The following is a 26,051-nucleotide window of genomic DNA, read 5'->3' on the forward strand; positions in this document are numbered from 1 at the left end:
GCAACAAGTTTATTGTACGTTTTAGGGCTCATTCACATCAGCATAGATTTCAGAAAAAAAAAATAAAACAAAAAAACAGGACAAAGTAGCGCAGCAAATTGCCCCATTTTGTCCTGTTCATTCTTGACCCATTAAAATCAATGGGATCCATTCAGTGCTCTTCAGTTCTGTGTTACGGTGGATCTGTTTGGCCAGGGGGTGCAGTCATCTTGCTCCCTGAGGGGAGCAGGAAAATCGAACCCCCAAATGCTGATGTGAAGGAGCCCTTAGACACATTTTACACTTCGCTAGACAGTTTTGAAGGGTCTAGAATACAGGGCATGGCTTAAGGGCACTAATGGGCAGAACATTTGCCCACGCTAATAACGTCTATGGGCAGTATGGGGGGGGGCAAACCATTGTTAACGATCGCTCATCCTTGTACGGCCATCTTTGCTTGGCTGCACATTTCTCCATTTACACAAGGAAAACACGCAGCCAACCAGCTAAGAAATGTTTCGGGGTTTTTTGCTGAAAAGCCACATAAGCCCCGCCTCTGTGTGGTTCCGTTTTTGGTACAGCGCTGGGAATAACGGTGATGTTGGGAGGTGTGGAAATAGATGTAGTTTCATTCCGAGCTACAGACCTTTCTGGGAATCGTGCTTTTCAGTCTTTCCTTGGTAATCAAATCCTACAGCGCTCTTATCCACTCGGTCTGCCTGGACGCCGAATTTCCCACCAAAGCCAGTGGAATAATCTGCAAAAAGAGAAGTATCTCTATTAGCGGTCTATGCCATTTTATTCCATTTCTACTGGTTTAAACAAAGCAAGATCGTCACAAATTCCTCACCGAAATCTGCATCAAATCTGAAAACTGGGATTTCGTACACGTGGGCTGGGATTCCACAACTCCGTTTACATGTAACAGACAATTTCATTGGAGACTACACAGTAGAAGGGAATCTGCCACATTTATAAGAACCAGCTACTTATTTCAGACAGTGCTGCCAAGGATAGGCGCCACTGAGGGACGGTGGCACTAATCCTCATGCAAACCTGCTGCAGAAATCATACGTAAAAAATTGCCTTGGTGGGTGAGTACGCGGTACAGTATACAAGTGAGACATAGGTAACAAAGAAAACTAAGACGGGTCCAGAATAAAGCTCCTCCAACACGCGACTAGTCCAAAGTGCATCTACTCGCGCCTCCTACTCCATGAGCACGTATAAGGGTCTTGATCAATATGGTGTTCCGCATGGATGCCACTTTTCCATGCAGTTAGACGGCGCATTGATAAATAGTCTTTAACACAATATGATTGGACATATTGTAATCGTTAATACATACAAAAACTAGCATTCCTCTTCCCCATGCTAGCGGGGTCCTTGAACGATCCTCATAAACCCATCTGCCTCCAGACGCGCACGACTGCTCCTGGCATCAAGAGCTCAGACTAATTTAGGATAAGTGTTCGTACACTGAACCAGCTAATTAACTTCTGTGCCATCCAAATTCCTCTAATCTTTGGAAATTATAAACACTCATAAAGGAAGAGCCGTGGATAACTCCGTAGGTTTCATGCCACGCGGTTAAGATGCGACGTGTTAAAGGGGAACTCCGGTCATATTGTGATCAGTTTCCAACAGCTGTAATGCGGAAGAGTGATCTAACCTCCATGGAACATCATGGGGGGGGGGGGGCTAAATATTCTAAGCTAAACAGACATCAAAATGCATCTGGAGCCGCCTATAGAGGGGCGATCAGGGTGACTAGCTTAGTTTTGGCTGCTGCTGGATAAGACGACCCCTAGTAATCAACTGATTGAGGGGACTTTGAAGAAGCTGGGAACCCACACATTTCAGAACGCAGACCACCACAGCACAAAGTCCAGCAAAGGTCAGCCAAGAAATACATGGAGACAGAAAAGTCTTTTAGAGGGGAAGATGCTTGCTGCATGGGCTTCAGTCCAGCAATTCAAAGGGGAACACCCAAGTCTGTCCACGTGGGCCATAAAGGGCTTGTACAAGGATTCACTTTTATCACTTATTCATAGGAAAAGTGCTAGAAGTCTGATCAGTAGGGATCTTGCCACTGAAACCCACACTGATCCTGAGAACGGGTGTCCTGTGGTCACTTCATCTCACTTGGAGGTCATTGAGCCCACCACAGTGACGTCAGATTTAATAGAGCGCCAGTGACATATATATGGCGCTGCTGCACTTATCTCAATGGGGCCGATGGAAGTAGGCGAATACAAGCACTCTGCTATCTCCAACAGAAATTGCAATTAATGGAGTGTCACCGCGCATGCGCAACCACCGGTCCATTCCAACCACGAGGTGCGGTGAGCTGACATGGAGGAGTAGAGAGGGACATAAGGATAGGTGATGAAAGTTAATTCTCGTACAACATCTTTAACCTCTTCCTGCTATAAGACGTATATTTACGTCCAGCAGCATTGGGGTATGTATGAAGAGAGATCGCAGGGCAATCTCTTCATACAGTGTGGGCGCCAGCTGTTTACTACAGCTGACACACGGCGGCGGCTGATTGGAGCCATTAACCCTTTAAATGCCGCTGTCAATTCTGACAGTGGCATTTAAAAAAATCACCCGATGTTTAGGGGTCCTGTACGAGATCGTAGGGAGCCGTGCAGGTATCATGGCAGCCGGGGGCCTTCTGAAAGGCCCCAGGGCTGTGTTGGCAGAATGCCTGCCCGATAACAGTATGATGTAATCCTATGGCATTACATCATACTGCAGGAGTGATCAAAGCATCACAAGTTGTCCGCTGTGGGGACTACAAAAATGCAATAAAAAGTGATCAAAAGGTCATATGTATTCCAAAATGGTACCAACGGAAACTACATAACGACACAAAATGAGCCCTAGCACAACTGTAGATGGAAAAAAAGAAATGTTATTGCGGGCAGAAGATGGCGGCAGAAAATAATTTAAAAAATTTAATTTCTTAGAATAAATAAAAGTAGCACAGAAAAAAAAAAAAAAAATTATATAAAGTTTGGTATTGTAGTAAGTCTAGCCCATAGAATAAAAGGTACCCTGTCCTTTTTGTTGCAGTGTGTGCGCCGTAGAAACAAGGCGCAACGAAAGATAGCGGAAGGTTGTTTTTTTTCTTCCATTTTACTCCACTTAGAACTTTTTTTTAAAAAAAGATTTTCAGTACATTAAATAGCACCATTGAAAAATACTCGTCCTGCTAGAAACAAGCCTTCATACAGCGACGATGATGGATGAATAAAGGAGCTATGATTATTTGAAAGGGGGGAAAAAAAACCATGAAAATGAAAAAAAAAAAAAAAAAAAAATTATATATATATAAATATAAAAGAGGGCAGTGTCATTAGGGGGCAAACCGTTCGCTCAGGACAGGATTTAAAAAATAAAAAAACAACTGCTTTTTCTCTCTCAGAAACAGCGCCACTGTTGCCCATGGGCTGAATTTGGTACTGCAGTTCATCCCTTGCAGGTGAATGGAGCAATTGCAGTGAAAATAGGGTGATGGGCGGGGACAAAAAAAATAAAAATACTACACTTGCTGGATCAGAGAAAGCCCCCGTGTAGGTCTACAGTACAGACGGAAGTAAAGGTTGTTGTTTCTTCGTTTGTCCTCAGAACGCTTCAGCTTCGCTCAGCGCTATCTTGTGCACGAGTGATCGTTCCTAGAAAGTCAAACGCCCCTCAGCTCCGTCTGCATCTCCCTTCCCCGGCTGTCGGCTACTTATCACCTTTCACGTTCCTCATTTTGACACAAACCTTTTTGGGATTCGTGTTTCTCCGTTTTGCCCTTGTAGTCGAAGCCAACGGCGCTCTTGTCCACGCGGTCCGCTTGAACTCCATATTTGCCCCCGAAGCCGCTGGTGTAATCTGGGGAGAGATACAATTCAGTCGGGTTATTTCAGAGCTGTGAACGGCTTAAAAGTCTGAAGTCGAAAACATTCTCCATCTGCGGAAGGACAAACTACCGGGCGGTCCGACCGGCTAGGGAACAGATCGGTATTTAGGGGAAAGGTGGTCTAAAGACGCAGAGTACTGATAACCGGCGATGAGCCAGAACAAATGTGGTCAGAGCCGGCGCTTAGGAGAACGAATGAGAAGTCCGACTCGTAAAAGGAGTGATCTGCTTGTAACTATTCGTTTTGTCAGAAGGGCATGGCGGTGGTGGGAAGATCACAGGGGTCCCACTGCTCGGACCCCCAGCCATCAGCTGTACGGAGAGGGGAAAGCAAGTGTTCCATTTCCCAGCACAGAAGCAATTAAATCAATGTCTGTGTAATGCACCAACATACTGCATCCTCCAGAGCTGCACACTGCAATACCAATAGAGGAGACCCTGAATGGCGGGCGGTTCCCTCATGGGGAATTTATAAATATTTTCTAAACTAAACCCATTCATAAGGACAGCATTTATCTCCCTTGTCCACGTTCAGAGAAATAGCTGCACAGACACTGAACAAGCAGGGAGTACTGGGAAATTTCAGTTTTGAAGTATGCAAAGTTAGTGAGTGCAGCTCTGGAGTATAATACAGGATGTAACTCAGGATCAGTCCAGGATAAGTAATGTATGTACACAGTGACTCCACCAGCAGAATAGTGAGTGCAGCTCTGGAGTATAATACAGGATGTAACTCAGAATGCTGGTATTTCCATTATCTGTGTGGAACCAGAGCAGCACCTGTGCTATTCAGGAATAAACCATACAAGAAGAGATGTAAAGACATGAAGTGCTTGCCGTTTCCTACCTTTCTGCGATGCATGTTTCTCAGTCTTTCCTTGGTATTCAAAGCTCATAGCCGACTGTAGAAGACAACCAGAGTTAGATATTTGTTAGCGCCATAATCTCTATATCTTCAGGCAAAGTAAAATCATTATAATTATATTGTTCAATGAGCAATCAGCACTAAAAGAGCACATTTCATGTGTACCTCCAGCTACAGGGAGCATATGGCAGGCCCTGAACCTTGCATCAGTAGGTTCACCACTCCTCAAGGAAGACCAGAAAAGCCCCTCATCCAAACCCCAACACCTGCCCCCACAAAAATACAAAAACCACTTGGGGGCTCCGATCCTGGACCTCCACCAATCAGAACATGTCTGAAATTTCCTATAACTGTATGTAGACCAAAAACAGCACTGGGTAATGATCGTGCACGAGGGAATGGCCGCCATGCTGCTCCGCTCTTACTTATATGCGCCTACTAGAAGGAAGTCTGGGGAATATATCAGGGGGTCATGATAGAACGGATGAAGAAAACTCAAACACTGGGCCACATACACTAACCATGAAGTAAACGCTACTTGGAACACTAATGTGTAATTCTAGTGTGGCGGACACCATATGTTTGTGTAATGTGCACTTCAACATGGCGAGTCCATCTTATATGATCAAGCACCATCTGGAATCATTCACTGATATTTTTCGTGGTTATCAATACACACAATTCCCCTTTCCCTACAAAAATATCTGATACATCGCATCAAGATTTAAAAATATGGCGTTGTGTAGTTTTGCTCAAAACAAGGCATTAAGAAATCTACCCTGCGGCGTGTCAATGAGCGGTGATCACATCCACTTCATGGTCTGCATCATAAGTAGAAACAGCGATGCAACGTCTGGTCCGTTGCAGAATGGACACCGACAAACCCCACCGACTTATAATAGGTGCTAACACGGTGTCTGGCGTTATGCATGTAGCATTATTCTTCCCAACGAAGACGGCTGAACCCAAGGTGAGCCTGAGATGAAGATGTGAACACAGCTATAAGGGTTGCACCTGCTGTTCAAATGACCTATTAGGGTATATGAACATCATGGATTGTGACCCGCTATGGCCGAAAAGGAGTATGTGCTGTCCAAGTAATTACAGTAAGGCCATCATGTGAAGAATCATCCTGTAATGCTACATTTTCCCTGCAGCGACCTCTGCAGGGCAAGTATCTTGCTGGCCACAGCTTCCCCCAACATCATCAGCTGTTTGTGGAGGAAAGTGCCAAACCTGAGAGCTAGCAATCAGCTGCTTACCCCGTATGCTGAAAGGGATTATGCATGTTGGAACAACCCCTTTAAAATCATTTAGGCTGCTGTATTGATGCAACACAGTGCCACACCTCTACCAAACTATTCAAACACCTATGGAGACATTTAAATGCCACTGTTAAAATGGACAGTGGTATTTAAAGGGTTAACAGCTACGATCGGCGTGAACTTTCATCGTGGCTGTTGCGGGTATGTGTTAGCTGTTAAAGACATCCAGAACCCACCATGCATGGAGCATGATGGGCTTCCGATCCCTCTTAATATGTCTTTGGCGCATAGGAATGCGCTGGGGCAGGAAGGGGATAAAGGGTCCAAAATGCAGTATGTGAAGCGTGTCCCTATGGCATACATTCAGGGCGGTATACTTTGGCATACCTTTTTTTTTGTTTTACGTAGTGGACCATAGTTTTCAATATTCTGGACGACCTTTGAAACTGTATTGCAGACAGTTCAATATTGTATGTCGGGTCCATGCGCTAAGTGTATAATTCAAGCGATTTTCCCAGCGCATACGCAGAATACCGTGTGTGCGGAGCATAATGGACTGGAAAGTGAATATCAGAAGGCCTATATCACAAGGAAATCTTACCTGATCCACACGATCTGTCTGGACGCCAAACTTCCCTCCAAAACCCTTCACCGAATCGGACTGTGAGCAGTGCTTGGCCAGTTTCGTCTGGTATTCATGTCCCACAGCACACTGGAATGAGAAGGAAGCTTTTCATCAGTGCTCATTGTAGCCCGGCATCCGTATAATCAGCAGTTCTCTAGCTGCCTCTCCAGTGACCTGCCTGGATGGCACAAGGCACAGGAAAGTGTCCTTTCTGTTTGCCAGACCCCGGAGCTGGAGATTATTCCGCCCACCACTTCCCATTCCCTGCACGCCGGCAGTGATGAAGCGGCTCGGCAGGAGGCCTGTGAATCAGCTGGCAGGCTCTACAATACCTCCTTTAAAACAGTCGTTTCATTTCAAGGCTGCTTACTGGCTCCTAACATCAGCGCTGTGAGCGGCCGCTACAATCTGACAGTCACACCGCAGCCAAGCCAGACCCGGCACAATGAGCGCAACCCGAGGAGTCCTCGCTGCCGCACAGAATTAATGTGACACCCGTACCCTTAATATCAGGTTGTAAACGATTAGATTTACCCTTCGTTGAAAACAAGCTAAGAGAAAACTTAACTTTGGTTTCATTACAGTAAGCCTCCTTTAACCCCTTATCACCCAGAGCCTTAATGACCAGTTTACATTTGTTTAGAGGCAAATCAAAGAATTGTTTTTTCGATCTGTAAAGTGCCATTGATAAATGCGCCCCGTAGTGCCCTGAGCCCAGAGCCCCACCTTGTCCATGCGGTCCTGCTCCACACCAAACTTTCCTCCATAGCCGTGAGAGGCTCTGGGTCCGTCCGCGAGCTCCTGCTCCTTCAGGCATTGGTGCTCCTGGGACACGTTTTCCCTCAGTGTATGAATGCTAAAGAAGAGATAAAAAAAAGAAAAAAAAATATATATATATATATATACACATATGTGGATCATAAATCCAAAGACTGCTAATCATTGGGGGAAAAGTAATTCACTGAATTGGATATTAACCCCTCCCCCCCCCCCAGAGGTGTATATTGACACCCTGGGTGAGAAGGGTTTTTTTTTTACAAATGGACGTGCAATTACGTCCTATGGATGGCACGGGCTCAGAAGCCGAGCAACCCGCAGCAGTAGTCGGCTGTAACTGACAACAGTAGGGATCGATGAGAACACCGTACAATAAGTTGAACATTTTATATCCTGTACGGCAAACGCTCTAAAAATAAAAAAGGGGGTGTGGGGGTGGGGAGAGCAACTACTCAGTCAAAATGCTTTTTTTGTTCATTTTGCCTATCAGAAGCCTTATGTACCGGAAAATGGTACTAACAAAACACTACACGTTATCAAGCTCCGTCCATGAAAAAGTGTAAACGTTCCGAGACTTTGAATGCAGTGATGGCCCAAAAAAAAAAAAAAAAAGTTTTATCGTGCAAAAATCTAAATAAAAAATTATGTTGGTATTTACGTTTCTTAGCGAAGAAAAAGTGTCATTTGTGCTGCATGATCAACACTGAAAAAAAAATTGCAGAATTTGTTTTTATCCCCCCTGCCATCAAAAAAAAAAAATAATAATAATAGTAAAATACATTCTATACACCCAAAACAGCTCACCATGCGAGAAACAAGAGCCTCATATGACCAGGTCGAAAAAAAAAAAGTTATGACTTTTGATAAGTGGAGACGAAATCCACCCCCCCTCCCCCAAGAATAGTCATGCCCAAAATATGCTGCGTTATTAAGAGGTTAATAATGCCTTATCACTTCCAGACATCAGTTCTTGCATTGCTTTTGCTGACTAAGGACTCGATGGCAGTGGGGCGCCAATTTGTGATGCTACGTGGCAGCTAGTCAAATCTAACAGATGGATCCCGAGTGGATGAGACTCCTTGAACACGCACTAGTATTTAGGCCCCAATATCTGTCTCCGCAGCTCATTAGCAGGATGTGCGCATTGCTGTACACTGAACACCAGGTGGCGCTGTACTACGCAAGCAAATGTCAGGACCTCACTGGATCGTTTCTCCTAACGTTGGGGCAGATTTACTATTGAAGTTTTCTGGTGATAATTGTAAGAACATTATTCTGCTACACGTTTTTCACCACATTAATTAGGCGTTTAAATACTTCTGGATGCTTTTCAGCAGCCCTATAAAAACACATTTGTGGAAAGGGGTTGGGGCCTTCATACAACATTTTGCACCAAATTTGTGGTTGCAAACCTGGTGTAAATTCAGCCATCTAATAGGTGGTATAAAGTGTATAATGTGCCGTATTATCAAAAGTCACTGTGATAATAAATGCGGCACATTTTAGGACTGTGTAGTGTAGGTTTACTGTCTGACTATTACCAGGATTATAAGAGCTTCCCCATTATTTTATGACCTATGCAACAAATATGATATTTAATGGTGTGAGGACCCCTCTAAGGATATATAGAGGTCTACTAGCAAATGTTAATAGCAGCTCCTGCTCCAACGGACCTGGTAGGACCCAGTATTGCAGTTGCTCAGTCATCTGAATGCGCGTCATGTAGGGGCTGTAAAATTCCAATTTGCTTCCAGCTATGCAGCCAGAGCAAGCAATCCGCTCGAGTCCATCACAGCCGACTTCTGTATCGCTCTCTTCCCTGTGCAGCCAGCATCAAATTTCTGCCGAGGAGACCTGATCGTTTTTTGTGAGCAAGCTCCTGCTACCCACAATACCGAGGACCCCAATTATGACAACTGGTTCACCTTCCATTCTCTGCATCCCATGACTGTCCTGTAGAGAAGTCCGCCAGGGACTTACTACAAAGTAATGAATGGTGGATATACCCGCTGACAGTCACTTACTTGATGTGCTCCTGGTGCCCAGATCCTTCCACGGTCTTCGCTCCCCATCTCTGTTCTTTCTCACTGAGATCATTCTGCAAAGAAATATATATTATATATTAGGGTTGCTTTTCAGTTGAAGATCTGAATGCAGCTCTGGATGTGACTGGAGCATAAAAGAGAATTCTAAAGCAAGATTAGACAGACCTGAATGTTTGGGGATAAGTGCGTGGTATCGACCAGGTTAAAAGGGGTTGTGCCAAGTCATGAAGCCATCTCCTATCCAGGGGGATAGGAGGGGTCCAACCACTGGGCCCGCCACAGATCACGAGAATGAGGGTCCGGTCGATCCAGAGTTAATGAAGCAGAGGCCGTGTAGGCCCACCGTTGCTCCATTCACTTCAAGGACAGCGCTATGATTAAAGTGAATGAAGCAACGGCGTGTCCTTCACTCAGGGACCGACGAGATCCCCCATTCTTGGAATTAGTGGGAGTTCCAGTGGACCCCTCCGATCACAAAGTTATTCCCTATCCTGTGCATAGGGGATAACTTCATAACTTGGCAAAACCTCTTTAATATAAGGTTAAGCTTTGTATAAATAAAGCTTAAATGAGTAGAGATGAGCGAGCATACTCGCTAAGGCAAATTACTTGAGCGAGCATTGCCATTTTCAAGTACATGCCCGCTCGTGCCAAAAGATTCGGGGCCCGGCGGGGGTGAGCGGTGAGTTGCAAGAGTGAGCATGGGGGAGCCGGGGGTAATTTGCCTTAGCGAGTAAGCTCGCTCATCTCTATTAATGAGGTTTTCCCATTGATGGTAGGGAGTACAACTACTGGGACCCTCAGCGATCCCGAGACCAGGGCACCCAGATGCCCATGTGAGTGGAGCAGCGGTGCTCATGCTTCACCACCTTTGCATTTACTTCTATGGGAGAAGTGGAAATCAAGGTGTTTATTGGGGAACTGCCTTTAATACTTATATGCTGCAACCTGCTATCACAATTTAGGTTTCTATAAACCATTTAAGAACTCTGCTTGCTGTCAGTGAATAAAAACATTCATGACCTGGGGGGCCAACAGGGCATGTGTGCTAGGTGCGAGATGCTAGGGGGTCATAAGTGGTTTAAGAGGGGACTGCAAACTGAATCTTGGCTCTGGGTAAAGGAAGGCCTAGATAGAGCCCTGCCCGACCTAATCCAGGACATGACAGCTTGGTGCTGCCGTGTCTGGCTCCAAGCATTGCATACTATGGATATGCATAAAACGCATCACTAGGTGAGGACAGGTTTCAAATTTCTGCATGTAAACAAGAACCCTTCTATTACATGATAGCAAGCAGAGATCTTGAAAATGTCAAAAATGGTGTTTCAATTATGATTAAACGTGACCGCAGGAGATAAAACCGGCAGACTGGGTGGTCTTATCATATAGACCCCCGTATAATGCTAGATGTGTTTTCTGAACTGTCAATGTGTTATTGATCGAACTATTTGACGCTTTCCGAGAAGGAATATTGGAGCGGACGACCTGCTGGCATTTACATTATTCTATGCTTTCAATAGCAAAAAAACCCAAAAACAAACAAACAAAAAACCCCACGTTCTTTTAGCGTTTCCTGCACAGTTTTTAAATCCACATCAAACCAACCGACAAACCGTTCTGCATCCGAAGTCATCCGGTCCCTCCACATTCACCATCTAATGGTGGAGATGCCACATGCCTGCGCAGCAATTCCTGCTTCGGCACATGAGGAACCACCCCATCTGATGGCTTGTTTTTGCATGACGAGCTGTAGGTTTTATTGGTACCATTTTGGGGTATACACAAGACGTTTTGATCACATGTGGGTTTTTACTTATTTCCCCCCCCCTTTTAAACAAAGAAGATAGTAAAATACCCTTCTTTGCACACTTTTTTAAGCACTTATTTAGGTTCCTGTAGGACATTTGAAGCTGCGATGCTATAAATCGCTCTGATAATATATTGCAGTACTTCTGTACTGCAATGCATTACTGCTAACGCTAGCAATCAGAGGCTATGGCAAACCCATCGTGCCTCTACCACGTAATCGCGTGAGCACCCTCTCTCCGTGAACCCTTTACATTCCATGATCAACATTCATCCCAGCAAGGATGGTGTTAACAGCAGGGTTCAGTGTTCTCATCAGTCCCCACCATTGCAGCAGTAGACCGGCAGTCCGTCACAGCCGGCTCAGCTTCGGAGTCTGCACCATCCATAGGATGCAAGCGTATGTGCATTTGTGGGAACCGCTTTCCAGCCAGGACGAACATTTATGTAAGAAGAGTTTAAAAAGCATCTACACTTTTAGAAAAACTTTTGAAATGTTAAAGCGTCATGTAAAAAGTTTTGATCGATGGGGTCCGGGTGCCAAGATACCCGCTGATCGCTGAAATGAAGGGGCATAACTGTTCACGTGAACGCTGCGCCTCTTTGGCTGTCATCATTCCCTGTCCGTACTTCACAGGCGCTAAAGACGGACACACAGACTTCCATAAACATCAACACGTCCGTCTTCGACTGCTTCAGTTTGCATCAAGACAAGGAGCCAAGACAGTTGATGGGGCATAGTGCCCAGGTGAACGCTTCTGCCCCTTCAGTACAGTGATTAGCAGGGGTCTCAGGATCCAAACCTCACCAGTCAAAACTTATGATATGTCGCACTGACATATCAGATGTTTTTCTCCCCTTTTTTTAACCCCTTAAGGACCAGGCTGTTTAGTACCTTAAGGACCATACACTTTTTAGGGATTTTACCCATATGGTAAAATCTGCCTGTGCCAGGGGATTCTGGCGGTCATGTGACTGCCGTCTCGCGTAGTGGAAAAAACGCTGCCACTTTCACTCTTTAGTACATGGCCCACATTGAGCGCTGTGTACATAAAGAAAGGAGGAGGCAGAAGGGGTTAAAAACTGCTTCTCCCTCCGTCTCCAGGTTATCAGCTGTGACTAACATCCAACAACTCAACCTGCTTCTGATTGATTGCAGAAGCAGAGGCTTTAATCCGACCCCACCCACTATTTTTTTTTTTTTTTACTATCGGCTAGGATTAAAGCCCAGGACCAAGCGCCATAAATTTACGGTGCTTGGTCCTTAATGAGTTAAAGGTGCAGTTAATCTTTAATCAATATTTTACTGAAAATTTTCTAATATTGTTTACATTTTTCCCCATTTGTAAGATATTAGTTTGCTGTTAGTGACTTACAACACTGCTTCCATTCAGAGACAGTAATCCTGTACACAGCTAGTCCTGCCCTCAGCCGAGAGGTGGATATAATTGTATCCACTCTATACAATACTCTGTGAGCTCAATGTGTCAGACTCCAGACTGACACATTGTAGCAAAATGCCAGAATAATTGGTGCAGCTGGTGTGTTTAGCTCACAGAGCATTGTCCTGATTGTACACAGTTACATCCACCTTACAGCCGACATCTGACCAATCATTAGTGCAAGTGCCCAAAAGATCTGAATGATGAAGGGCAATTCATTCAGGCAAAAAAAAAAAATCAAACAACGATCGTTTTGTGTAATCAGGCAGTCAGTCTTTCATCTATGAATGACTGCCTGTTTACTGCGAATGAAGGAGGGCGGCCGGAACGATCCCCGACCCCCTCCACCTCCATTCACTGAGCGATGATCGTTCCCGTGTAAAAGCACCAGAACGGTTATCGCTAGGACGACTTTCAGGGCTGAAGTGCCCAACAGGCATCCCATGTAGTTAGAGGACCCCAAGTTAGTTCAGGTTTGCTGCTTCTAAATATAAACAAGAAGAGTTTCCATTCACTGACAACAAACTAGTATCATGAAAATGGTGAAATTGAAACATGGAGGCAGATTTATGAAACCTGCCTAAAAGACTACATCTGCCTTTGTGACGACCGCGACCAATCACAGCACAGAATACAAAACGCGCTGTGATGGTTGTTAAGGGCAACAAAGTTTTTCTATTCGCCAACTTACATGAATCTGCCCCAAAGTCTATTAGGAAGTTGTAAAACTTGATTTCAATACTAAGTGACCTTAACTGACATGAAAACTGAAAACTCATTGAAAGAAACGAAAAAAGTAAAAGCTTGTAAAAGAGTAAGAGAAAAACTAAACCATCCGGGCAGCGACTCGAGGGGGGTGGGGGTGGGGGGGGGTGCCTCTCATAAACTCACCACAAAGTCAGGGTCCGTCTCCCAGTCGTCTCCATCATCCGCAGAAATGGAGAGAGAATGTCCTGCTGCAGCTTTCCACATCTGGAAGATAAAAGCCGGACAGCGTTATGTGGAGTCGGGATACCGTGAGCGCATCGCAAGGGAGCGAGAGGAAGAGCGATGGCGAGAAGCAAAGCGCTAAAAGCAATCACAAGGGAGCGGTTACGTGAAATGCGTTGTGTGGGGGTCATTACGAGGTGCACAGCCCCCCAATACTGGGACTTGTCCAGCCCGAGTCATAAGATGGGTTTTATCTCTTTACATGTTCTAAAAACAGTACCAGGTTTGTAGAAGGGGTCTTAGGGCTCATGCCCACGAGCGCCACGGGAAACGTACACTGATTGACGCCGCGAGAGTACTGCGATTAAAAACAAAAAAGTGCCTGCGAGTGATCACGGAATTCCGTGGTCTCCATTAATGCTATGTTAATCGAGACCTCCAGTGGCGTTAATCCGTGGCAAATAGAACGTGCCGCGATTTATTGCCCGCTGCGTAAATCGGCAGTAGAATTCCGTATGTAAGCGTTGGCAGGCAGAAAGCCATTAGGTGTAAGAGAACTAATCGCCGCGGGAAACGCAATAGAAATCCATCCATGGGCATTCACCCCTGTACAGGTTAAAAAGTCTGATCTGGCGCCAAATCTATATATAGGTGTCCTATATGGAAATATCAGTAATTTACTGGTATAGGAAGACTATCGCTACATGATGGTATGGCGCACCGGCCCCTGGGGGCCGCAGAAAATGGATTTTAACTGTGTTGTGAACACCGAAACAGAGACTAAAATCAAATTACAAAGTTGAAAATTAACGTGTGAAAAGCAGAAATGTCCTTTCCGCGTCTCTCTAAGGCTTCCTGAACATGGGCGGAAATTCTGTGGCGGGATTCCCCGCAGAACTTACGCCCGTACACGCCTGCATAGGATTGCATTACACTACGCAATCCTAGGCAGACAGCCGTGGTTTGTCTGCGCGAAATCACGTGCAGAAAACAAATCGCGGCATGCTCTCTGTGTGGGGCTGGCAGAGCCCCGCACAGAAACGTCACTCCCCGGCCGCCGGCTCCGCTCTGCGCATGCGCCGGCTGCCCAGCAGATGGCACATGAAAGAGCCGGAGCTGTGGGAGCAGGTGAGTTCCACGCTGGTCTCTGCAGGCGCTCGGGTCGGGTCCTGCTGCAAGAATTCTCGCAGCCGGATCCGACCCGGCCGTCTGCAGGCGGCCTTAGTCTGGTGGGACCGCCGCTATGACTGAAGTAAGGAAAGCGGACTGGAAGTGGCTCCTCCTGCTGTGATGGGGCCGATCATCCAGGAGATTCACGTACCGATGTGCGCTGAGCCCCTGGAATGAACAGAGGTCGGACGAGGAGAACGTGCCAAAATCCAACCCCCACGGTCATGCTGAAATCTGCATGGTCTACTGATTGGTTCGCTCTCACATCCATTTTTTACCACGATTACCGCAGCGTTTTGAACGCCGCTGTGTAGCGCTCGCATTGATTTCAATGGGGCTCGCAGACAACTCCCGTCACTATGATGGGATGCGTTAAAACCTGCTGCCGGCCACAGGAACCTGCCTCCGAAAACAAGCGTAAAACCGCAGCAGAGCGCCGTGATTGCATCGTTTTGTCTACAGCTTCTTGTGCGATAGCCTTACTAGTAATTCCCATTGTATCTGCAGAAAATCGGACACCACGGACTCGCAATGACGGCGTCGGCCCTGGACTGCAGCCCGCTTTCCTTACTTCAGTCATCGCTGCGATCCCACGGGATTCGGAGAGACACGTAAAGCGGATGTCTGCTTCTCACTTGCTGCTCTTTAACTTTTAAATTGGGTTTTATTCTCCCTCTCTCTTACAGGGGCCACAACACAAAGTTGAAATCCATGTTTCGGGGCCCCCAGGAGCCGTGTGCCATGCCATCATATTCAAGTACACTACTGATATTTCCATACAGGACACCAATATTGGGATATAGCGCTGGATCTGGCTTTTTGACTTCACCATGTATTGCTTCCTGGGATAGAAGAGTAACTCCACAGCGCCACCTATTGGAAGGTGACATCCCTATAGGTCAAGGTTTGGGCTATCTACATCCAGCCCGCTGCAGAGATCAGCTGATCGACGGGGGTTCCTAGCAGAAGCCCCCCCGCCGGTCAACTTTTAAAGGGCTTGTCCAGTTATAAACAACGGATGGTCTATCACTTAGGATCGGTCATCAGTAGTAGATCCGCAGGGGTCCAGCACACTGCAGAAATCAGCCAAATGCACAACTAGCCATAGACCCCCACCAGTCTATCGGATGGCCTATCCCAAGACCATCAATAGTTTACAGCTGGACAGCCCCTTTAAGGACCTACCTGAAGATCGCTTGCAGTATTGATATCCTATCAGCTACCCCGACTCCTGTGCAGTGGCCAGTGCAGCCCTCAATGAAATCAATGGGACCCCAACCTGCAGTTACAAGGGCCGGCCACTACAAAGGAGTCGGAGTAGCGGCTTCCACTCCAATCCCTGTGTATTTGCAGCGCAGTCAACGGGCTCCCAACCAGCTGATTGGCCGGCGTCACCAGTGGATTAACTATTGATCACCTATCCTGGTCACCCCTTTAAAGGGATTGTCCGCTTACTCTCTGAAACGTTAATGGCCGCTGCGGATGTGTGAGAACAAATCAAGCAGTATTGACCCGTCTTTGGTGACCATGTTGCAATGCCATGGTTTTCCCAGTCTCTGTTGACAACAGAAGTCAGGTGACCACTGCCTGCCAATCAGAAACAGTGGTGTGACCGTTCTGAACTCCTGGCATCAGGATGCATTTGGCAGGCGACGGTCACCCGACTTTCGCGGTCGGAGACTGGGAGTCCCGCGGCGCTGCCACTGAGCCGGAAGACTACTGTAAGACATTATTACTGTATTTTTTATTTTCACACATTTGCCTTTAAAAATGGGACTGGGCTGCAATACCAGACACAGCCCATGGGCAGGAGGGGCGCTGTCCGTTTCTCATGTGACCCCTTTTCTAGTCCAGTTCATATGCAGCAAGCGGAACTCTAATCTCCTAACCTTCCATCCGTGACAGAAAGAGGCTTATTTGTCATCCATCGTTTTCTCACTCGTTCAATTATTACGGCCGTCTGTAAGCGGAACCGTCGCCACATTGCGTAAAAGGCCGTTAGTCGCGGCCACAAACATCCAGCTCCTTGGTATCACACTGTTCGTCCTCCATGGCTCCCGTACGTGGGGATTGCCTGTAAGCCCGCATCCTCCGGAGCTGTCATCACTCCAGCCGGCATCTACAAGCTCCTCTGATGACAGTCTGCAGTCTCTCACCAAGCGACAGCGATGACACAAACATGGCTGCAAACTTGTGCCAACCGCTGGCCCGGCGCCCGTGCCCCGCGCGTCTCGTTCTAGAACAAAGTGCTAGATAAAGAAGAATCATGCTGCATAAACAAGCGGGCACAACACAAGACGGGGCGCCCGGCCGCCGGGACTGATCGCTTAACCCCGTGTGGCCTGGGCAGGGCTGGTTCTTGCTCTGTTAATTTAGGAAGAACTCCGACCAAACAAAACGTTGGAGGATTCTCCTCCGCGGGTAAACTGAACGCATCATTATATATGTAATTATCCTAATGATGAGGAGGCATTGCTGAGCAAGGACTCAAGGTGGCACAGCAGTCCCGACGGGCAGCAATGCCGCTCCAGCAGTCCCGACGGGCAGCAATGCCGCTCCAGCAGTCAGGAAAGTGCTTCAAACTGTTTCGGTTATGTAAAGCAGTGTACCCTCGGGCATTTACTACAGATCAATACTGAAAATAGGTCATCAATAATTGACGGGCAGGGAAGCCCGCCGCCCTGGACCCCTACCGACTGGCAGGCAGTCCGCCCCCCTGGAACTCTACCGGGTCCGACTGGCAGACACTATTAAGAGATGATGCTCACAGTCCGCGCTCCGCAGCTCGCGCCATTTAGTGCATTGCTGATGATCGCGGCAGAAGACTGCAACATCCAGCAGCTGCGACATCAGGGCTGCACTAATTACCCTCTACGCCCACAATGTGAAATCAGCTACAAGACAATCCGGTCCTACGAGAAATCACCGACAGGTTAGAGGAATGTCACTGAGCAGCGGCTGTCGCATAGTCCGCTGCTTATCTGCGTATTAAAGGAAATATAAGCTGAACGGCCCCTTTATCAGCGGCCCCGACTCTGGCACGATTGGCCCTTCCCTGTATGGCAAGTCTCCCTGTGACCCCGGAGTGCGGCATAAAATCACATGACAAGTTTTCCGTGGATCAGTTTCAGTGTGAATCCACATCAGATGGGAAAATCCAGGGATCGGAGCGACTTCCAATGAGGCCGGTCATCGGTGCTGGACTAGGCGCGGGACAGGATTTCACCACCAAATGCGTGCAGCGATGTGGAGCATAGACCGAGAATGGCGTGATTGAGGAAAACATCCAACGAAAGGGGATCAAGTAGATGGAAGCAACTCGTCACCAAAAGGGGTCAGAGGAGGATGTCAGGAATCCTTCTAACAGGCTTCGCAGTCAGGAGCAGCCGAATACAACGCCGGAGCTCCAACTAACATGTGCGAGAGCAGAACTCGCCGTTCCTCCGCACGGATGGGCTATAACAGCAGACGATCAGTTCCAGCGCCAATGTTAAGAAAAACAGAAAGGCGAGACCCCAGCGGGCAAGAGGGCGTAAAACTTGTATCACTGAGCAGCGGAAAAACATCTGGTCAGGTGGGTCAAGATTTCTGTTGCCCAGCACTAATGGGAGGCCAGAATTTGGCGCAAGCAGCATGAATCACTGACCCCTTCCTGTCAGCTGGTCAGAACATGTCAGCACCGCCATCTAATCTGCAGCAACTACAAGAAGCTTCCTGTCCGCAGGGGCCGATATTCCTGCAGAATGATTTGCTGCGGTTCTGTTGGGGGTCTCTAATAAAGCGGCTAAATACTTTACACTGGCGCTCGGTTGTGGACATCCTTTCCTATAAAGCTTCCTGGCAGACTTCTTACAAGCAGGAGATAATTTGACTAATTAGGACATAAAATTTAATAGCAGTAGATGTGAAGTAACGAGGAGCTCCGGCGCGTGCGTCCTGCTCGCCGGCTAGGAATACGTCCTACACGATGCGGCGAGCGCAGAGAGCCGTCACTGATGAATCTGGCCGCCTCCAACCCTACAGATCAGCACCCCCCTCCACCGCTTTATGTTAACTCTTCACTCCCCAGGTGAGCCGCAGTGAGCGGAGGCCGCGTGTATCAAGCGCAGGTCTGTACATGACATGGAAGGTGAAGCCAGGAAGTGGTGATGTGTCACGCCCGTGGGGACGCCCAAGACAAATGTCCTCTGTTCCCACTTATCAGATGCTCCTTCATCCCAGCGGTCGCTCCCAGGACACCGCCGCCGCGCCAGATGCCGGCTGCAGGGAGGACAGTCACTAGCAGCAAGGACAGGACTGCGCAGGACATCTGCGGTCACCCGGAAGGTCCTTTCACACAGATGATCAGGGACGGCCGTTCCGTGTGAGCGAACACGAACGAACGCTTATTTGTCGGCTGATTGCGTCAATTGCGCCGGCATGAAGCGCTCGCTCATATGCAGCACGTCTTCTCATCTGAGGGCAAGTCCGCACGGGACGGGATATACCGCGGCGAGTCCACAGCACAATCGGCAGCGCAAAACCCGCATCATTATAATGCATATTGAGATGTGGAATCCGCACGGCAGATCCGCTGCAATCAGCGACACGTTGCAGATTTACATCCCGCTCTGCTTGTCAGTTTCCGCCCGGGTTTTGCACGTATTTTTTTCCGCAGCGTGTGGACGAGATTTTCAAACTCCCCCATATTCCCGCTATTGTAAATGTCGCAGTTTTTCTATGCGGCGTGTACGCAAAATCCGCAGCAAACGCATTGTGTGGGCACAGACTACGGCCGCGTTCACACGGGGAGGTTTGCTGCAGATTTTCCTACCTTCCACATAGAAAATCTGCAACACCTCGATGACAGGATGAACGCCGACACAGCGATCCCGCAGCACATCCGGCCCGTGCGGACATACCCTACAGGCTCTAGACTGATAGGCAAGTCTCGGCCCGGTGCGAACAATCACGAATCATGCCGGCTGGTCACACGTGGCAGAGGATCGCTGGCACAGGGACGAGTACTACAATCGTTCTTCCTCACGTACCGGTCAATGACTCATCGCCGTTTACACGGTCAGTTGTGCCGCCGATGAGCGAGCGTTCAGGGCCAACCATTGGACTCCATGAAAAGGACCTTCAACGGCGTGATGTGCCCCCGACCAATGAAACCCACACAGGGAAGAATGACCGTTCACCTCCATACGAGTGATAATCTGCCACGTGCGAACAGCAGGAACGGCCTCCACCGGCCAGCGCCACCCCGCGGCGGCCTCCGCCGGCCAGCGCCACCCCGCGGCGGCCTGAGGATTGTGCAGTGTAAACTGATCTTAAATCGCTGTTACAACCAGCTGCACCGACACACTGTAACAACCCACCAGCAGACGGATCGGTGCAGCTGATGTACGGCTCCTTCACATCCGCGTTTGGCGATCCTGTGCCGTTCGTGTAGCAGAAGACCAGCAGCCCTCGCCGGACGGTTCTATCTTATGATGGAACCGACCGGCGCCATACCGCGCTGACTGTAACGGAGTCTGTTAGATCTGCGGCGGCGCAGCAGCGCTTACAGGATGATAGAGCCGCTCGCTGCCATATTGTGCCGCATTCACCAGCAGAAATCAGCAACAAAGGTTCCGACGCACTGATGGGAACGGCGGAATCAGGTGGGTGTAACTGGAGCGAACCCTCAGCGGTGGGCAGATCTGCAGGTGCGGACTAAGTGCTCGATCACACGGACGTATGCCGGCTTCAATCACGTAATATTTGTGCAACCATGGATCGCGCAAAATATGACACGAGGAAAATACGGCCATCTGAATACTCCTGTAAATCAACGAGAAGATGGCGGTGATACAAAACCGCCCCAGGCCTCATTACCGCCGGCGTGTGCAACTTTGGCGCATGAAATACGCAGCGTTTTCACGGACAGAAGCCGCACGTATTTGTGGCGTATTTGGTCCTCCCTGCTTTTTCCCCCTTTTGTGCACACTGACCGTGTTTTTCACGGGGCGGAGGGGATTCCAGCCTGTAATAATGAGAACCGCGGACTGAACTCCACCCCCGATACGAACCAACGCGCGAATCAGACCTTACGTAACGGCGGGCGCCGTTTACAGACACATCATTAACCCTTTAGCGGGTGAGTCACGGGAATCGCATCCTGGATAAACCGTACGGTCGGTAATGGTCTATAAGTAACCCGCGGCGCCGCAGCGGACGGCCGCACGTGTGATCGGGACGGAGACAAGGCGGTAATCATTCACTGAAAGCAAACGGAGATCCTGACAACGGCGACATCTTAGAAAGTAACAACCTTTTAACTATAAAACCACCAAACTGGACATAAAAGCGTAAAACCCTCCACAGGGAGGAGCGGCGTCCGGGGGCACCTGTCAGAACGGACGGCGCGGGCAGAGAACGCCAGACACCGCTGCCAACAACACTAAGGCCAGCGATGAGGGGGGCGCTCCGAGACACCAGCACTACGGGGACCCGTAAAGGCGCGCTCACACGCCGCGGGGACCTGTAAAGGCGCGCTCAAACGCCGCGGGGACCTGTAAAGGCGCGCTCACACGCCGCGGGGACCTGTAAAGGCGCGCTCACACGCCGCGGGGACCTGTAAAGGCGCGCTCACACGCCGCGGGGACCTGTAAAGGCGCGCTCACACGCCGCGGGGACCTGTAAAGGCGCGCTCACACGCCGCGGGGACCTGTAAAGGCGCGCTCACACGCCGCGGGGACCTGTAAAGGCGCGCTCACACGCCGCGGGGACCTGTAAAGGCGCGCTCACACGCCGCGGGGACCTGTAAAGGCGCGCTCACACGCCGCGGGGACCTGTAAAGGCGCGCTCACACGCCGCGGGGACCTGTAAAGGCGCGCTCACACGCCGCGGGGACCTGTAAAGGCGCGCTCACACGCCGCGGGGACCTGTAAAGGCGCGCTCACACGCCGCGGGGACCTGTAAAGGCGCGCTCACACGCCGCGGGGACCTGTAAAGGCGCGCTCACACGCCGCGGGGACCTGTAAAGGCGCGCTCACGCCGCGGGGACCTGTAAAGGCGCGCTCACACGCTGCGGGGACCTGTAAAGGCGCGCTCACACGCTGCGGGGACCTGTAAAGGCGCGCTCACACGCTGCGGGGACCTGTAAAGGCGCGCTCACACTGCGGGGACCTGTAAAGGCGCGCTCACACTGCGGGGACCTGTAAAGGCGCGCTCACACTGCGGGGACCTGTAAAGGCGCGCTCACACGCTGCGGGGACCTGTAAAGGCGCGCTCACACTGCGGGGACCCGTAAAGGCGCGCTCACACTGCGGGGACCCGTAAAGGCGCGCTCACACTGCGGGGACCCGTAAAGGCGCGCTCACACTGCGGGGACCCGTAAAGGCGCGCTCACACTGCGGGGACCCGTAAAGGCGCGCTCACACTGCGGGGACCCGTAAAGGCGCGCTCACACTGCGGGGACCCGTAAAGGCGCGCTCACACTGCGGGGACCCGTAAAGGCGCGCTCACACTGCGGGGACCCGTAAAGGCGCGCTCACACTGCGGGGACCCGTAAAGGCGCGCTCACACTGCGGGGACCCGTAAAGGCGCGCTCACACTGCGGGGACCCGTAAAGGCGCGCTCACGCTGCGGGGACCTGTAAAGGCGCGCTCACGCTGCGGGGACCTGTAAAGGCGCGCTCACACGCTGCGGGGACCTGTAAAGGCGCGCTCACACGCTGCGGGGACCTGTAAAGGCGCGCTCACGCTGCGGGGACCTGTAAAGGCGCGCTCACGCTGCGGGGACCTGTAAAGGCGCGCTCACGCTGCGGGGACCTGTAAAGGCGCGCTCACGCTGCGGGGACCTGTAAAGGCGCGCTCACGCTGCGGGGACCGGTAAAGGCGCGCTCACGCTGCGGGGACCGGTAAAGGCGCGCTCACGCTGCGGGGACCGGTAAAGGCGCGCTCACACTGCGGGGACCTGTAAAGGCGCGCTCACGCCGCGGGGACCGGTAAAGGCGCGCTCACACTGCGGGGACCTGTAAAGGCGCGCTCACGCCGCGGGGACCTGTAAAGGCGCGCTCACACGCTGCAGGGACCTGTAAAGGCGCGCTCACGCTGCGGGGACCTGTAAAGGCGCGCTCACACGCTGCAGGGACCGGTAAAGGCGCGCTCACGCTGCGGGGACCCGTAGAGGCGCGCTCACACTGCGGGGACCTGTAAAGGCGCGCTCACACACTGCGGAGCCGCTGCAGGAAAACCGCAACACAAACGTACTACCGAAGTGAATGGGATGACCGCACCGCCGCTCACAGGGGGCAGGAATACCGCAGGGTGTGAACGCGGCCGCAGGCTGAGGGGTGCGGCGGGAGGAATGTGCAGGGAGCGGCCGCAGCAGTGATGGGGGGCTGCGGACACACAGCGGGGGCTCAGGGGGGCCGCGGGGACGGCGGGGGGTGTCATGGTGACGGCTGACAGGACGGAGGGGTAGAGGGAGGACTGACAGGACCGGCACACACACGGCGGCGCTCCGCCTCTCACCCTGCTGCTCCCGGCCGCGGCTCCGCTCTGGAGATGGAGGGGCGGCTGCTCTATCCCACTTCCTGTCTCTCCCGATCTGACGTCACCGGAGTCACGTGATAATCCCGATCCCTTCACTGAGCCAACGGGTCACGTGACACCAGGAATCAGGGAACAGTGCATATACAGTATATATAGATATATATATACCTCCTGTGTGGTGTATATATATTACAGTGGCCCCAGTAGTAATAGTGTCCCCTATATTGGCCTTCAACAGTAATAGTGTCCCCTATATTGGCCTTCAGTAATAATAGTGTCCCCCACAGTGGCCCTCAGCAGTAATAGTGTCCCCCACAGTGGCCCTCAGCAGTAATAGTGTCCCCTATATTGGCCTTCAGTAGTAATAGTGTTCCCCACAGTGGCCCTCAGTAGTAATAGTGTCCCCCACAGTGGCCCTCAGCAGTAATAGTGTCCCCCACAGTGACCCTCAGCAGTAATAGTGTCCCCCACAGTGACCCTCAGTAATAATACTGTCCCCCACAGTAGCTTCAGCAGTAATAGTGTGCCCTACAATGTCCTCAGTAGTAATAGTGACTCCCACAGTGGCCCTCAGTAGTAATAGTGTTCCCCACAGTGACCCTCAGTAGTAATAGTGTTCCCCACAGTGACCCTCAGTAGTAATAGTGTCCCCCACAGTGGCCCTCAGTAGTAAAAGTGTCCTTTACAGTGTCCTCAGTATTAATAGTGTCCCCCACAGTGGCCTCAGTAGTAATAGTGTCCCCTACAGTAGCCTCAGTAGTAATAGTGTCCCCCACAGTGGCCTCAGTCGTAATAGTGTCCCCTACAGTAGCGTCAGTAGTAATACTGTCCCCCACAGTGGCCTCAGTTTTAATAGTGTCCTCTACAGTAACCTCAGTAGTAATAGTGTCCCCCACAGTGGCCTTAGTAGTAATAGTGACCCACACAGTGGCCCTCAGTGATAATAGTGTCCCCCACAGTAGTTTCAGCCATAATAGTGTCCCCTATAGTAGCCTCAGTAGTAATAGTGTCTCCCACAGTGACTTCAGTAGAAATAGTGACCCCGCAGTGGCCCTCAGTAGAAATAGTGTGTCCCACAGTAGCTTCAACAGTAATAGTGTCCCCTACAATCCCGTCAGTAGTAATAGTGACTTCCACAGTGGCCCTCAATAGTAAAAGCGTGCCCTTCTGTGGCCTCAGTAGTAAGAGTGTCCCCCACAGTGGCCTCAGTAATAATAGTGTCCCCCACAGTGGCCCTAAGTACTGATACTGTCCCCCACAGTAGCTTTAGTAGTAATAGTGTCCCTTACAATGGGCTCAGTAGTATTTGTGACCCCCACAGTGGCCCTCAGTAGTAATACAGTTCCCCACAGTAGCTTCAGTAGTAATAGTGTCCCCTATAATGTCCTCAGTAGTAATAGTGTCCCCCACAGTGTCCTCAGTAATAAAAGTGTCCCCCACAGTGTCCTCAGTAATAAAAGTGACCCCCACAGTGGCCCTCAGTAGTAATACAGTTCCCCACAGTAGCTTCAGTAGTAATAGTGTCCCCTATAATGTCCTCAGTAGTAATAGTGTCCCCCACAGTGTCCTCAGTAATAAAAGTGTCCCCCACAGTGGCCCTCAGTAGTAAAAGTGTCCCCCACAGTGGCCCTCAGTAGTAAAAGTGTCCTTTAGAGTGTTTTCAGTAGTAATAGTGTCCCCCCACAGTTGCCTCAGTAGTAATAGTGTCACCTACAGTGTACTCAGTAGTAATACTGCCCCCACAGTAGCCTCAGTAGTAATAGTGTCCCCTACAATAGCCACAGTAGTAATAGGGTCCCCCACAGTGGCCTCAGTAGTAATAGCGACCACCACAGTTGCCTCAGTAGTAATAGTGACCCACACAGTGGCCCTCAATAGTAATAGTGTCCGCCATAGTAGCTTTAGCAGTAAAAGTGTCCCCCACAGTGGCCTATGTAGTAATAGTGTCCCCCACAGTGACCTCAGTAGTAATAGTGTCCCCTACAGTAGCCTCAGTAGTAATAGTGTCCTCCACAGTGGCCTCAGTAGTAATAGTGACCCCCCACAATGGACCTCAGGAGTAATACTGTCCCCCACAGCAGCTTCAAAAGTAAGTGTCCCCTACAATGTCCTCAGTAGTAATAGTGAATCCGACAGTAGCCTAAGTAGTAAAAGTGACCCTCACAGTGGCTCTCAATAGTAATAGTGTCCCCCACAGTGGCCTCAGTAGTAATAGTGTCCCCCACAGTGGCCTCTGTAATAATAGTGTCCCCCACAGTGGCCCTCTGTAATAATAGTGTCCCCTACAGTGGCCCTCAGTAGTAATAGTGACCCTCACAGTGTCTCTCAATAGTAATAGTGTTCCCCACAGTGGCCTCAGTAGTAATAGTGTCCCCCACAGTGGCCTCTGTAATAATAGTGTCCCCCACAGTGGCCCTCAGTAGTAATAGTGTCCCCTACAGTGGCCTCAGTAGTAATAGTGACCCCCACAGTGGCCTCAGTAGTAATAGTGACCCCTACATTGACCCTCAGTAGTAATAGGGTCCCCCACCGTAGCTTCAGCAGTAATAGTGTCCCCTACAATGTCCTCAGTAGTAATAGTGGCCCTCAATAGTAAAAGTGTCCCCTACAGTGGCCTCAGTAGTAAAAGTGTTCCCTACAGTGGCTTTAGTAGTAATAGTGTCCCCTACAGTGGCTCCAGTAGTAATAGTGACCCCCACAGTGGCCTCA

The 26,051-nt window shown here is 49.8% G+C and overlaps 1 protein-coding gene across 2 annotated transcripts in view; it reads right to left on the reverse strand.

Moving 5' to 3' along the window:
• Positions 1-23,397, reverse strand: part of CTTN (cortactin) — a 40,791-nt gene extending 17,394 nt beyond the window's left edge. For both annotated transcript variants that reach the window (XM_066583528.1, XM_066583527.1), the window contains exons 1-8: positions 23,322-23,397; positions 13,612-13,692; positions 9,452-9,525; positions 7,377-7,506; positions 6,627-6,737; positions 4,743-4,797; positions 3,757-3,867; positions 626-736 (exon numbers count right to left, since the gene is read on the reverse strand). In XM_066583528.1, the coding sequence (XP_066439625.1) occupies positions 626-736; positions 3,757-3,867; positions 4,743-4,797; positions 6,627-6,737; positions 7,377-7,506; positions 9,452-9,525; positions 13,612-13,692 (673 nt within the window). In that variant the 5' untranslated portion in view covers positions 23,322-23,397. The remainder of the gene's footprint in view (positions 1-625; positions 737-3,756; positions 3,868-4,742; positions 4,798-6,626; positions 6,738-7,376; positions 7,507-9,451; positions 9,526-13,611; positions 13,693-23,321) is intronic.
• Positions 23,398-26,051: the final 2,654 nt, after the last annotated feature.

This window comes from Eleutherodactylus coqui, chromosome 11 (genome assembly GCF_035609145.1).
Source record: "Eleutherodactylus coqui strain aEleCoq1 chromosome 11, aEleCoq1.hap1, whole genome shotgun sequence".
In the NCBI taxonomy this organism is placed as follows: domain Eukaryota; kingdom Metazoa; phylum Chordata; class Amphibia; order Anura; family Eleutherodactylidae; genus Eleutherodactylus; species Eleutherodactylus coqui.